Source organism: Lagopus leucura, unplaced genomic scaffold (genome assembly GCF_019238085.1).
Source record: "Lagopus leucura isolate 7727_CA_CO unplaced genomic scaffold, USGS_WTPT01 Super-Scaffold_100004, whole genome shotgun sequence".
Lineage (NCBI taxonomy): Eukaryota > Metazoa > Chordata > Aves > Galliformes > Phasianidae > Lagopus > Lagopus leucura.
Window position 1 is genome coordinate 64,720,614 of NW_024962264.1, and position 12,363 is coordinate 64,732,976.

The 12,363-nt window shown below is 42.4% G+C and overlaps 1 protein-coding gene across 1 annotated transcript in view; it reads right to left on the minus strand.

Annotated features, from left to right (window-relative positions):
- Positions 1 to 12,352, minus strand: part of POLR1A (RNA polymerase I subunit A) — a 30,836-nt gene extending 18,484 nt beyond the window's left edge. Inside the window, exons 1-16 of the mRNA XM_042871341.1 lie at positions 12,189 to 12,352; positions 11,492 to 11,696; positions 11,059 to 11,208; positions 10,858 to 10,965; positions 10,525 to 10,610; positions 10,334 to 10,443; positions 9,294 to 9,380; positions 8,618 to 8,720; positions 8,142 to 8,304; positions 5,942 to 6,115; positions 5,611 to 5,733; positions 4,641 to 4,868; positions 1,983 to 2,237; positions 1,405 to 1,596; positions 932 to 1,075; positions 36 to 219 (exon numbers count right to left, since the gene is read on the minus strand). Coding sequence (XP_042727275.1) covers positions 36 to 219; positions 932 to 1,075; positions 1,405 to 1,596; positions 1,983 to 2,237; positions 4,641 to 4,868; positions 5,611 to 5,733; positions 5,942 to 6,115; positions 8,142 to 8,304; positions 8,618 to 8,720; positions 9,294 to 9,380; positions 10,334 to 10,443; positions 10,525 to 10,610; positions 10,858 to 10,965; positions 11,059 to 11,208; positions 11,492 to 11,696; positions 12,189 to 12,265 — 2,389 coding nt within the window. The 5' untranslated portion in view covers positions 12,266 to 12,352. The remainder of the gene's footprint in view (positions 1 to 35; positions 220 to 931; positions 1,076 to 1,404; positions 1,597 to 1,982; positions 2,238 to 4,640; positions 4,869 to 5,610; positions 5,734 to 5,941; positions 6,116 to 8,141; positions 8,305 to 8,617; positions 8,721 to 9,293; positions 9,381 to 10,333; positions 10,444 to 10,524; positions 10,611 to 10,857; positions 10,966 to 11,058; positions 11,209 to 11,491; positions 11,697 to 12,188) is intronic.
- Positions 12,353 to 12,363: the final 11 nt, after the last annotated feature.

Genomic DNA, 12,363 nt, shown 5'->3' on the forward strand with positions numbered 1-12,363 from the left:
CAGTGTAGCAGTGGATAAGTCCTTGTGATACTCACCCATTGTAAACCCCCTGTAGAGCTGCAGAAAAGCAGTAAAGAGGCGTCCCAGACACGTCAGCACTTTTCCACTGGTTTCACCCCCATAAATTTCATAGCAGCAGTGGACTAGGCCATAGGCAGAGCTGCCAAAATGGGCTTTGTCCAGCACACCACAAAGTAATTCCCCACCTCTAATAATAACCTGAAAAACAAAACAGCTACTCAGGAAGAACACCACCACCACCAGCTGGTGAAAGGTTAAATACATTGACCAATGTTACCTATGTATCATAGAATGGCATGGGTTGGAAGGGACCTCAAAGATTACCTATTTCCAATGCCCCTGTTGTGGCAGAGTTGCTGCCTGCTACATCAAACATCAGATCAGGCTGCCCAGGGCCCCATCCAGCCCGGCCCTGAACGCTTCTGGGGATGAAGCATCCACTGCATCTCTGGGCAGCTTGTTCCAGTGCCTCACAATCCTCTCAGTGAAAAATTTTCCTTGGCATCTAATCTAAATCTCTCTTCTTTTAGTTTAAAAACACTCTCCCTTTTTCAGTATCACTACCTATCTGTGTAAAGAGTTGATTTCCCTTCCATTTATAATCTTCCTTTAAATACTGGAAGGCTGCAGTCCTTGCAGCAAAAAGAGAACTTCTAATACCATCTATATTTCTCAACTTGTAAAATAAAACAATGAAGGCGTGGTCTAACAAAACGAGATGGATTCCACATTAGTCAGGATCAGAAGAGTTTCTCTTGACACCCAGACCTACCCTCCAACTTCTACCTCCGGGCAGTAAATATCTTGAAATGTCTGTTGTTAACTTTATCATCCTTCTGCTTTCTCTTCTCATTCCTCCACTCCATACACATTTACATTAAAATGCTTCCCAGCCCAGCCACCAGCATACCTGAGATTCACACATTGAGTCAAGATTTAGACATCTGCTTGCAGGTCCCTTCATCCAGGCCTTCCCACCTATCTTTGCTTTCCCAGTCAAATTCAGTGGGACGTAGTTTTCTGGGATGATATTTATTAACAATGTAGAAACAACCTATAAAGCAGCAGAAACAGCAAGAGTTATTTGTTCCCTCTATTTCCTTCTTGGTGTAAAGAATTTGGCAAGCAGGAGAAAAACAATGTTCTGTGCATAGAAGCAAATCTTTAAAAGCTTAAAAATCTAATGATTACAAGACAGAGTATGCTTTTTAAATGAAAAGATACTCTTGGAGATCCAGTTGGAACATTCACCAAGATCTATACAGTGTTGCCTAGACAGTAGGATCCAGCTTTTGAGCAGCTCCCAGCAGCACTGGTCTTAATATTAGTGTTCTGCTTACTTTGGAATGACCAACATTCTCTACTCCAATAAATTATGACTACCTGCTTCCCTGTCCATAATCGCTGTGGTTTCATAATGGCAGGAGGAAAGGTTTTAATTCTTCCTTTCTTGTCTGTTAGTCCTCGATAAACAAGCTCCATATATTGCTCTCTTGTGAAAAAGCAGCCCCGGGTTGTCATGCTGACTCCAGAAATCATGTGGTCCTGGATCAACCCAGGAAGTGGTTTGCCATCCTACAGAAATTTGGAAGAAAAAAGATTTGGGGATGAGTTAGCAGCTCCCAGAGTTAGTGCAGCTGAATAAAAGCACCAAAGTCACTTCTGAAGAGCACTTCACAGTGAAACTCTTCTGGATGTTGAGAGTGATAAAGAACAAAATTGTTTAGATGTGGTGGGTGCTCCTAAACAAGGAGAACAGCAGGGATTGGGGAGACAAGAAGCAAGTAACAGCACCTGGACAAGAATCTGTTGAGGGATGTGGCACCTTTGGCAACAGAGACAGAAAAGTATCTAAGAAGTAAAACAAACCCCACAAAGAACAAGTTTAACCTCGTTTATCCTTAGATAAAACAACAACATTTTAAACAATGTGATTTCACGTGGGAAGAAGTTTTATTTACCTTTGGAACTAGATACTGTTCATCAGTAAAGGCTAAGGTGTAGGCCTCTGCTCTACCCAGCTCATTCTGTGGGAAATGGGCATTCATTTCATCACCATCAAAATCAGCATTGTATGCCTTGCAGTTGGCATAGTGGAGCCTCAGCACCTTCTCTCCAGGCAGGATTCTGGCCCGGTGAGCTTGGATGGAGGGTCTATGAAGAGTGGGCTGGCGGTTCAGTAACAGGACATCTCCACTTTTAATATGACGGCAAACCTGCAAGAGGATTTTTGTTACTGTCTCTTAAAATACACGTGCATTCACCTTCCTTCTAGTATTAGCAGTCTGTGCTGAAGTTTTAAGAGAATGAAACAAGACTACTTGCTCCCAAATCTCTCTGCTCTCCACCTAACCACATTCTAAGACTGTGTGTATTCCATTAACACCCACAAACCACAGTGATCAATCCAAGGTAACAGCATTCAAGCCATACCCCATCAACCTCTCCTCTCCCTTGGCAATACAGGGATCAAAGATGATGGAAAAAAAAAAAAACCAACCAACTTATATTTTCCCATTTCTTTTGTAAGTCATCCTCCTGATAAAAACAGCCAATGTGAAACTGCGTTTGGGGGACTGACAATTCCAAAAGTCACAAAAGTGTGAATTCGTAACTGATGCAATTTTGCAGTCCCTGCTGCAGCAATCTCCCCCAAAATTATTACTCCAGCTCTCAATAATCACACCAACACCTGTGAGACCCCTGCCAATCTCACTGCAACACTCAAGTCTGGGGCCTTATAATAGGGTGCAATTTAAGGAAGATTCAATAACTGTTTGCATGCAAAGAAAATGGAAGGAAGGGAAGCCATCCAGAGGGACCTGGACAGGCTGGAGAAGTGGGCCCATGAAAACCTAATGAGGTTCAATATGGCCAAGTGCAGGGTGCTGCAGTTGGGTCAGGGCAATCAAAGATATTTATGCAAACTGGGGGAAGATCTCCTTGAGAGCAGCCCTGTGGAGAAGAATTTGGGTGTCCTGGCAGATCAGAAGATGAACATGAGCCAGCAGTGTGCACCTGCAGCTCAGAAGGCCAACTGTGTTCTGGGCTGTATTAAAAAAGGGGTGGTCAGCAGGGAGAGGGAGGTGATTGTCCCGCTCTACTCGGCTCTTGTGAGGCCCCATCTGCAGTACTGCATCCAGGCCTGGGGCCCACAGTACAGGAAGGACATGGAGCTCTTGGAGCGGGTCCAGAGGAGGGCACTAAGATGGTCAGAGGGCTGGAGCAGCTCTCCTGTGAGGAAAGGTTGAGGGAACTGGGCATGTTTAGCTTGGAAAAGAGAAGGCTCCAAAGAGACCTCATTGTGGCCTTCCAGTACTTGAAGGGAGCTTATAAACAGGAAGGGGAATGGCTGTTTACAAGGGTGGATAGTAATAGGACAAGGGGGAATGGTTTTAAACAGAGACAGGAGAGGTTTAGGTCAGATATTAGGAGGAAGTTTTTCACACACAGGGTGGTGATGCACTGGAACAGGTTGCCCAAGGAGGCTGTGGATGCCCCATCCCTGGAGGCATCCAAGGCCAGGCTGGATGTGGCTCTGGGCAGCCTGGTCTGCTGGTTGGTGACCCTGCACATAGCAGGGGGTTGGAACTGGATGATCATTGTGGTCCTTTTCAACCCAGGCCATTCTATGAAAATGTTAGATTGACTTGAGCTCGTTCATTGTTTGGAAACATCCACAGAGTTCAGAACTGGAGCCCAAACTTAAATGCCTGAGCCTGTGCTTGGAAGCCCTGCAAAAAACTCCTTTCCTTCATTACATATTTACCACATGCAGGATTCTGTGTAGTCCTGAAGGATTACTCTCGGCCCCAAAAACATACACCAAAATAAAATCCCTTCACAAAACCTACTAAAAAAAAAAAGCTTAGCTTTAGCACAGCAATTCACAGGTGCTTTTCTGCCACAGCACACAAATGTGAGAACCAGTTTCAAATGTCACCCAAATTAAAAACAAATAAAGCAGAGTTTTCTTTGGCAAATGTTTGGGAGCTGAAGCCCTCTTCACAAACCACTGTACTGGTCAACAGGATATCTACTCTTCATACACTCCCACTTCACGTGATACCAAAAGCAGCTCCTTTCACCATGCTTGATCTTGGACGTGCAGCTCTGTCAGTGGGCAACCCATCAGGAAAGACAGGTCGTACAAACTGCTTGTGTCACATCTACTCTATTAGTATATTGAATTTCAGCCACCTGAGCTACTATCACAAAACTGCTCCAAGCAAAGTATTTTAACATTTCAAAAAGAGATTAAAAAACCCACTAACTTTAGCTGAAGACAGGGAGGCAGAGGAATGCAAAAATAATGAAATAAAGCCCTTCATGCTACTAAGACTGCCCAAAAACTGTAGGAGTGACTGTTCAGCATCTTGGCAAGACGAATGCCACACACTGCACATTAAGAGGCACTGAGGATGAAAATATAGCTACTAAAACTTCAAACAGCTTTTCCTCCCACATAGCACCTTAACCTTTCCGAAGCCACATGCTATAAGACAAGAGAACCTTGCCCAGGCAGCCTTTGTGAGCAGGCCTGAGAATCACTAGCAAGAACAAAAAAATCCAACCATAAGGTGAAGGGTTCTGATAAGCCAAGTCTTTGTTGTACTCACAATCTTCAGTCCTGACTGGGGTGCACCTGAAGAAGGCGTGAGGAGCTGCTTGGCTATGGCTTCTCTCTGGGTCAAGCTGCTTGCACTCAGCACTGTACGAGACCCATCCTCATTAATGACCATGGAAGCCCCAGGGTGAACCTTTGGGCCATTTATGACAGCCTGCCTCAGTTCTTTGACATTCCAGGGAGTGACTGGCTGAGGGTAGGTCAGTTTGGTAGCAAATACCTGGACAGGAAAGAAGAAAGGAGAGAAACAACTAGTTGTTCAGCTTTTGCTTTAAAAATAATAACAAGCTACTGAGAAAATAGGGCTGCCTGTTAATTCATGAAATGTAAACAGAAATTCTCTCTCAACCTGTTGTCATGCCATATGGATGCATTTCTGCTTTAAAATCTGCACGCTAAGAGCAGTAAACTATGGCCTTACGATTTTCAGCTGGAGCAGAAGAGAAACACTGAATTAGTAATTAAAAATAAAAAAGCACTGCTTTAGATTCTGCAAACAAACTTACAATAAAGGTAAAAACTGCATAACCATCAAGTTCACTGTTCTCATGTAGGCAAGCAGAAAAGACTGTTTATAAGTTCAGGACTGGTTTTATCCCTGAGACTCATTAAGGATGAAGGCTGTAACACACCTATGGGCTTTTCTTTAAGGCTGTCAGGCCTGTTACAGGATACACTGTACAAAGATCAACATTGAAACAGGACCTACTTATGAAATTTGTACTAATTCATTAACCAAGGAAGCAAGGGCATCTCTTCTTTTTCCATCCTCTTTTCTAGGTTGAGTTTATACTGTAAGAATTTCTTGCTCTTCAATATTCCTTCATTAACACACTGGTAAGGTAGAATAAAGTCAAAGCAAAAATCAGTAAACCTCTCCATTTTAAACTGCTTACTATGCAGCTGAAAGCACTGCTGTACAGTTCAGTATCATAAGGAGGCACTCTTTTATTTCTTCTTACCATGGGAATGCCAATCTCATTGGTACCAATGTACATATCAGGGCAAATGACCGACCGAGCTGCAAAATCCACACGTTTCCCCATCATGTGCTTGCGGAACAGTCCTTCCTTTTTCTCTAATAGCTTTGAAAACAAAAGTTAACAATTAAATGGTGAAAAATAAAAGCGCACAACATCAGGCAGATTCTCAAGACATTACAGCAATGAGGATCATGAAAACACCAACGTACTGAGTGCAAATATTTCATTTATTTCTTATTCCATCCATTTCTCTCCCTTTAGCTGCCAGTGATACGCAAAGATCAGAGTTTAAGACCCCCCTGCTACCCACCTGACGAATACCAGGGTATTTCTCAGTCATTAGTTTGTCCATGTCACTGTCAAACACAATGTTGACGTGGGTCTGAAGACGAATCCAAGCGTTATAAAGTTTGTCTGCAATGGTCTGTCCTGGAATCGTTGCCAGCACAGAACGGTCCAGAGGCTCATCACTCTCCCCTGTCTCCTACAGAAACAGAGAAGACTTGGATTTAACAAACAAATACTTGCTGATTATCACATGACATAGCAAATGCAACTCATCTATGAAATTAATTTAGCATTGTTACTACAGCTAAGTGTTCAGAGAGCTCTGTTGTCACGATTTAGAAACATAGAGACCTCTGAAGATTGCAGCTATATTCCAGCAGCATTTTAATAACTGATTGCTTGGTAAACAGCCCTCTATCTAAATTAGCTTTTTTACTGGCTAGTCAGTGTGGGCTAAGAACCACCATGCTACTGGAAAGCCCAATGTTAAAATAAAAGCACAAATCTGAGAGCTTGCACCACTTTGTTCTCACAGTCCAGAAGCGTGTACAGACTTAAGGGCACATCCCCACCTAGTGGTTACATTTTCAGTAACTGAAACATACTGAAAACCCTTACACTTCAGGATGTAAACCATGTCCAGCTGAAATTACAGCAATATCAAAGAATTCTTAACAACACAATTTATAAACAAATCCAAAACAAGAGCATTCATCACGTTTATGATTTGTTCCTGCTCTGTAGGTTATGTTTGTTGGTTAACCTGCACTATTTTTTACTCCAAATGAGATACAAATTTCTTCCTTTGTAGACCAGTACATTGCAGTGAGCATATCTGCCAGAAATACAGGATTTCCTCCAGTTGTGCACAGCACCACAGAGACTTCCAGAAAAATATTCTGCTTCGTATCAATGGAAGCAAATAGCTGGAACACTGCTGACACTCAAAAAAAAAAAAAGGGTATAACCATAAGACAGAACAAAACCAAGCAAAAGCTTTGTATGTAACCCAGATTAAATCTAGCTTATTTCTCTTCACAGTTATGTTCTCAAAGTGGGGATTTCAAGGGCAAAGGATACATGCCTTAAAACTCCACACTGACAGCTGCATACTGTACGTCAGTTATTCTTTCAGAAGGGCTCTCATGACTTAAATGGATTGCACAGATATTTAATGCTCTGCAAACTCACAGTCCAACCTACAGTCAGCCCCCTCTGTGGAGGAGCCCTGTGATTCACAGCCTGAACACAGAAGCTTTCTCCTTGCACGGCTTCTCAATACTGATACAGAAAAACAGTATGAAGCCATATAGCTTGGATCAATAATAGTGACACACTTCATTCCTACTATATTATCACATAAGCTGGTTGGAAGCAAGCAAGAGTTGTTACTAATTACTTTTATGGTTAAAAACAACGAAGATTACACTTCATAGAATCATAGAATGCTCTAGGTTGAAAAGGACCACAATGATCATCTAGTTTCAACATCCTCCTTCCCCCCCTCAGCCAACCAGCAGACCAGGCTGCCCAGAGCCACATCCAGCCTGGCCTTGAATGCCTGCAGGGATGGGGCACCCACAGCCTCCTTGGGCAACCTGTTCCAGTGCATCACCAGCCTCTGGGTGAAAAACTTCCTCCTAACATCTGACCTAAACCTCCTCTGTCTCATTTTAAAACCATTCCCTTGTCCTATCACTACCCACCCTTGTAAACAGCCGCTCCCCCTTCTGTTCATATGCTCCCTTCAAGTACTGGAAGGCTGCAATAAAGTCTCCATGTAGCCTTCTCTTCTCCAAATTAAACAAGCCCAGTTCCTTCAACCTTTCCTCCAGCCCTCTGATCATCTCAGTGGCCCTGCTAGGCCTAGGAGATACAGTAGCTTTCCTCTCCACCATTTTTCATTCGATAAGATGTTGAAGATTTATTCTAAATTGTTTCTGCTGTACATATTTCATTTTCCAGTAACAGGAGAGCTGTGTCTCACAGAGTGGTCTAACACAAAGCCACCATTAAGGAAGCATACATAAAATGTTTAACCTTTTGCACCAGATAGCTGAGTAGAAAGAGACAGGGAAAAATATCTATGGAGAACAGATCTAGCAGCATACATTCCAGCAGTCCAGGCAAAACCTGCTACTGGAACAGCATGAACAGGAGCCTACCATGAACTGCAAGCATATATCAAAAAAGCAGATAATAAGATAACCAGCAACTCTTACCGTTTGAATTTTGTCTTCTACAATTTTAATTGGCTGGCATTGTTCTTTTGCCATGAAAACCAAGAGCTTCCTGATCAGGGTGGCATCTTTCATGACAGCCTGCAGGTTTACAGTTTGACCATTTGTAAACATCCGGTCTCCAACACGATTTACAGGACGATACCTACAGCAGATCAAAATCATTTTAGAAAATTAACATTGCCAAAAGAGAATATAACAAGCCTCAAGCATTCTGAGCTAAATCTTCAATGCGTAAAACATAATGCCTATGAGCTAACAGTGAGCATTTAAAACTTCATTTATTACACTGAGGCAGTCATACAGAAGAAATCCCACTGCACCACACAGCTATAATATCCACATATTCTGGAAGTTGAAATACTAATACCAAAATATGCTTTTGTAAAAACTAGCATGCATCTTCTGACTCCTCAGGACCCTCTGACTTCTTTTGTGCTTGTCTGGGGAATTTTTACCTTGAAGGAGGAACCACAAGCAGATCTAAGAAAAACATATCCGGGCTGAAAGCTGAGTCCTTATGGGGATCCATCCCAGGGAAGAGGTAACGCAGAAAGAAACCTGAAGAGATAAACACACCATTATGCTTTTGTTTGGGAATTCGAACCCCCAGATACGCTTGGTCAATCAAGTCAAAAGACTCTGCCAAGTTAAATACCAGAGAGCTTGTTTAAGAGAACACTTAGGCAAAAATACTTTAGAAAGAATGCTATTGTTCTTTTTCGGTCACGTCTTTTTTTAGAAATGATTATGAATGGAAATACAGAGCACAACAAAAGAAAAATGTCACAAGAGCTGGAGGAAACAGTCCACAGCTACTGAGTGTGACTACAGCATGAAATCCCTCAATTTTTCCTTCCAACTGTATGCACATCCAGTGCACAGGAAATTCAAAACATTCAGTCTTCAACCAACAAAACCATGGGGAATGGTAAGCACAGAGCCACAGACATCATATTCTCCATAAACAACAACGAAGCTTTGAGAAAGGGCAACTTGATAACAGCTGATCAAACTAGGTCACCAAATGCTCTGCCTTCACTAGGAACCAGCCCTTCTTGTCCCTAAAAATCCATCTTTCAACCAAGAACTCTTAAGGTAAAAGGTACAGATTTGAAAAGGAATAAACATTACCTTCATTCTTCCACAGAGCCAAGACGAATTCCTTGGCAGTCATTGGTGTCAGGTATCCTCTCTTCCCTAACTGAGTTTCATCAATAGCTAAAAGGAAAGAAGAAGGGGAGAGGGGTGAGAATAATAAGTTAATTTGAAAGGTGTGTTGTTTTTTTTTTTTGTTTGTTTTGCTTACAGTGATGTTTCCAGCAAAGGGAAAGATTGAAAATAGTAACCAATGTATTTATTTGGTGTGCTACCTTCTTTAAAGTAGTGTCATTAATTTCATATCCTAAAAGCAATCATGCTAATCTAAGAGTCTTCTCAGTACTGAAAAAGTAAACCTTTTGTGTGACCACTGGATGACAATATAAGTAAATGAAACAAAACTCATCTCTAACAGCTGAAGCATGTTTTATTTGATTAACAGCAAACTGTACCACTTCTTTAAATGATCACTTCCACAGACGAGAACAAAAATGAAGAGCCTACCTATAACTCAAAAAGACACAAGTAGGACTCAAGTATTACTAATGAGGTCAAGATATACAAGAAATACCTTGGTCTTTGCTAACTGACAGGAGGGAAATGTTTCTTAATAATACTTCACATGTGAACAATAGAAGTGTCCACAAGAATAAGGCAAGCTATTCTAATTGTGGCAACTCCCCTGACTCTCCAGAACAACTATTTAAATCACTAAGATAACAAAACATGCCACCAGACTGGCAGCTGCTCTAAGGAGTGTAGAGATAGAAAGCCCAAAGTAGTATCTGACAAACTCATGGAGTCACAGCTGTCACTCAAAAGTACTACCACTGGGATATCCACACTTTCCTGCCTTTGTTGAATGCGTCACAGATAGGATGCTAGAGCAGACACCTGGAATTTAATGGAATCTGGGTAATCTCCTACTGCTGAACTTACTGTGTTTTTTCCTTTTGTTTTTCTGATCTTTTATTTTATTTTTTAATACAAAAGTCAAGAGCTCATATTCATTGTTAGAAATAAATACAGGCAAGTAAGTGCCAACATATTTGAGCAGAAGGCAAACATCTTACCTACTGGTTCATCCACAACACCTTCCTCTCCTGCCTTATGAAACACTGTAGAAGGATAAGTTACTGTCAGCTTGCTGTTATGCTCTTTCCGCACCAGTGATCTCCTTGATCTTAAAGGAAAAAAGAAAAGAAGAGACTTACACTATTTGACTTCACACCACCTGTTTAATTCCTCATGTAGCTAAACTTACTTGCAGTTTGGGCATTTCTTTGAAGTCATATGTGCTTTCCAGAACTGGGATATCAATTTATTTCTACACTCACAAACATTTTTCACCTGGTGAGAAAAAAACAGAAAGCAGAAAAGAAAGCATATTTCATACAAAGCTAATAGTTACTCAAACTTTGGGCCAGGGAAGAAAATATTTTTACACATTTTAGACATCTTGCTCTAAATGTAACACAGGTCAAAACTCAAGAAGAAATTCTAGAGTATGCATAATCAAACACAGACTTTCCTCTGTACATTATTATATTACACAGACAAAATCTGAGGTCCCAAGAGGAGCACTGATTCTACTTACATTTGAACACTGATCACTCAGTTCTTGACTTTGCAATATTTCGTCAACATGGCGATTTAATTCTTCTTCAATTTCTAGAGCTGTCGCATCTGCACTTTGCTCTAAAAACTGAAAGAAATAGAATACAGATAGGTTTGTAATTGTAGTTGCAGCACCATCAACTAAAAAAAAAAAAAGGACGGAGAAAGATGGACTACTTGCCCTGTTTAAGATGACTTCAAGATCATGCACAGCATGAAGCAACCCATGCTCCAGAACCTTCAGCTGACTTAGCAGCAAATGAACCACAGCTCGAGTACATGTCAGCATGTGACAATTTAAACAAGAACCTCGAATTAGAAGGTATAGTTTCTGGAACAAAAAGAAGGAAAAAAAAGTTATTCTGGTAGATGTATTAGCTTGCATGTGTGCTGTCACTCAAGAGTAATGCTATATAAGTAGTCAAGTATCATCCACAATGACTTAGTTTTCTGGTGTACAAGGACCTGCAGGTACAAATACACTGTATACAAATATCTCTGCTGTGAGCTTGAACAGGACCTGAATGCCCATTTGGAAACTCTAAGATAAAAGTAGGTAGTTGTTGGACACCATCCCTCGCTTCAGTTGTGAGACAACAATTAAGCATACATACATCAAAAAACAGAGGGTTGTAGACAGTCAGAGGCAGTTCTATATGGCCAAAGTGCCCTGGGCAGTTGCTGAAGTTCTGCATGCACGTTGCACATGCTTCTTTGGAATCAGGAGGCCCCAGAGCCAGGTCGTACAATCCATTAACAGAAGGATTCCCCACATTATCCAAATACTGAGGATTTGTTATGGCTTTTACGCTCAGTTTCCTGAAGTAGAAAGGATAAAAATCAGTGGCAGAAAAAAAAAAAAAAAAAAAAAAAAAAACAAGAAAAATAGGAAACACACTTTAACATTACAGCCAGCACTGACACTGAGTGATGAAAACTCCTTTCTGCAACCATGCTGGGCATGCACGGGCATATTGATAGGGCTACCTGCACCACGCACAGTAAATACATCTCTTATATATTTAACAACTGCAGGAGGAAGACGTAACGTCACCGGCTGCCCCATGCCATAAAACTATTCCGTCTTCCCCACAGGGAACACAGCACCCCGCACTCAGTGACCACAGGGGGGGAACCATTTGCCACTGCGGCCGGGGCGCAGGCGGACTACACATCCCGGCATGCTGCGCGCCCACAGCCCATTGCCGCGTTTTGCCGCCGCCGCGCAAGGCACGCTGGGAGTCGCGGTCCTTCAGGCGGCGCACGCAATCCCTCTCGGCCGGAAGGCGGGAGCGCGTCTCGGATCCTCACCTGATCTCCTCGGCGGTGTACAACCCGAAGGAGACCTTGGCGAACCGCCACCAAGGCACCACTTTCGGCGGCCTCATGGCAAACGGGCAGGTCTCCCCGAAACAGACCTCGGAGCCGCCAGGCAGCCAAGGGCGGAAGCACGCGGTCCCAACAGCGGAGGGAGAGGCGGGGCCGG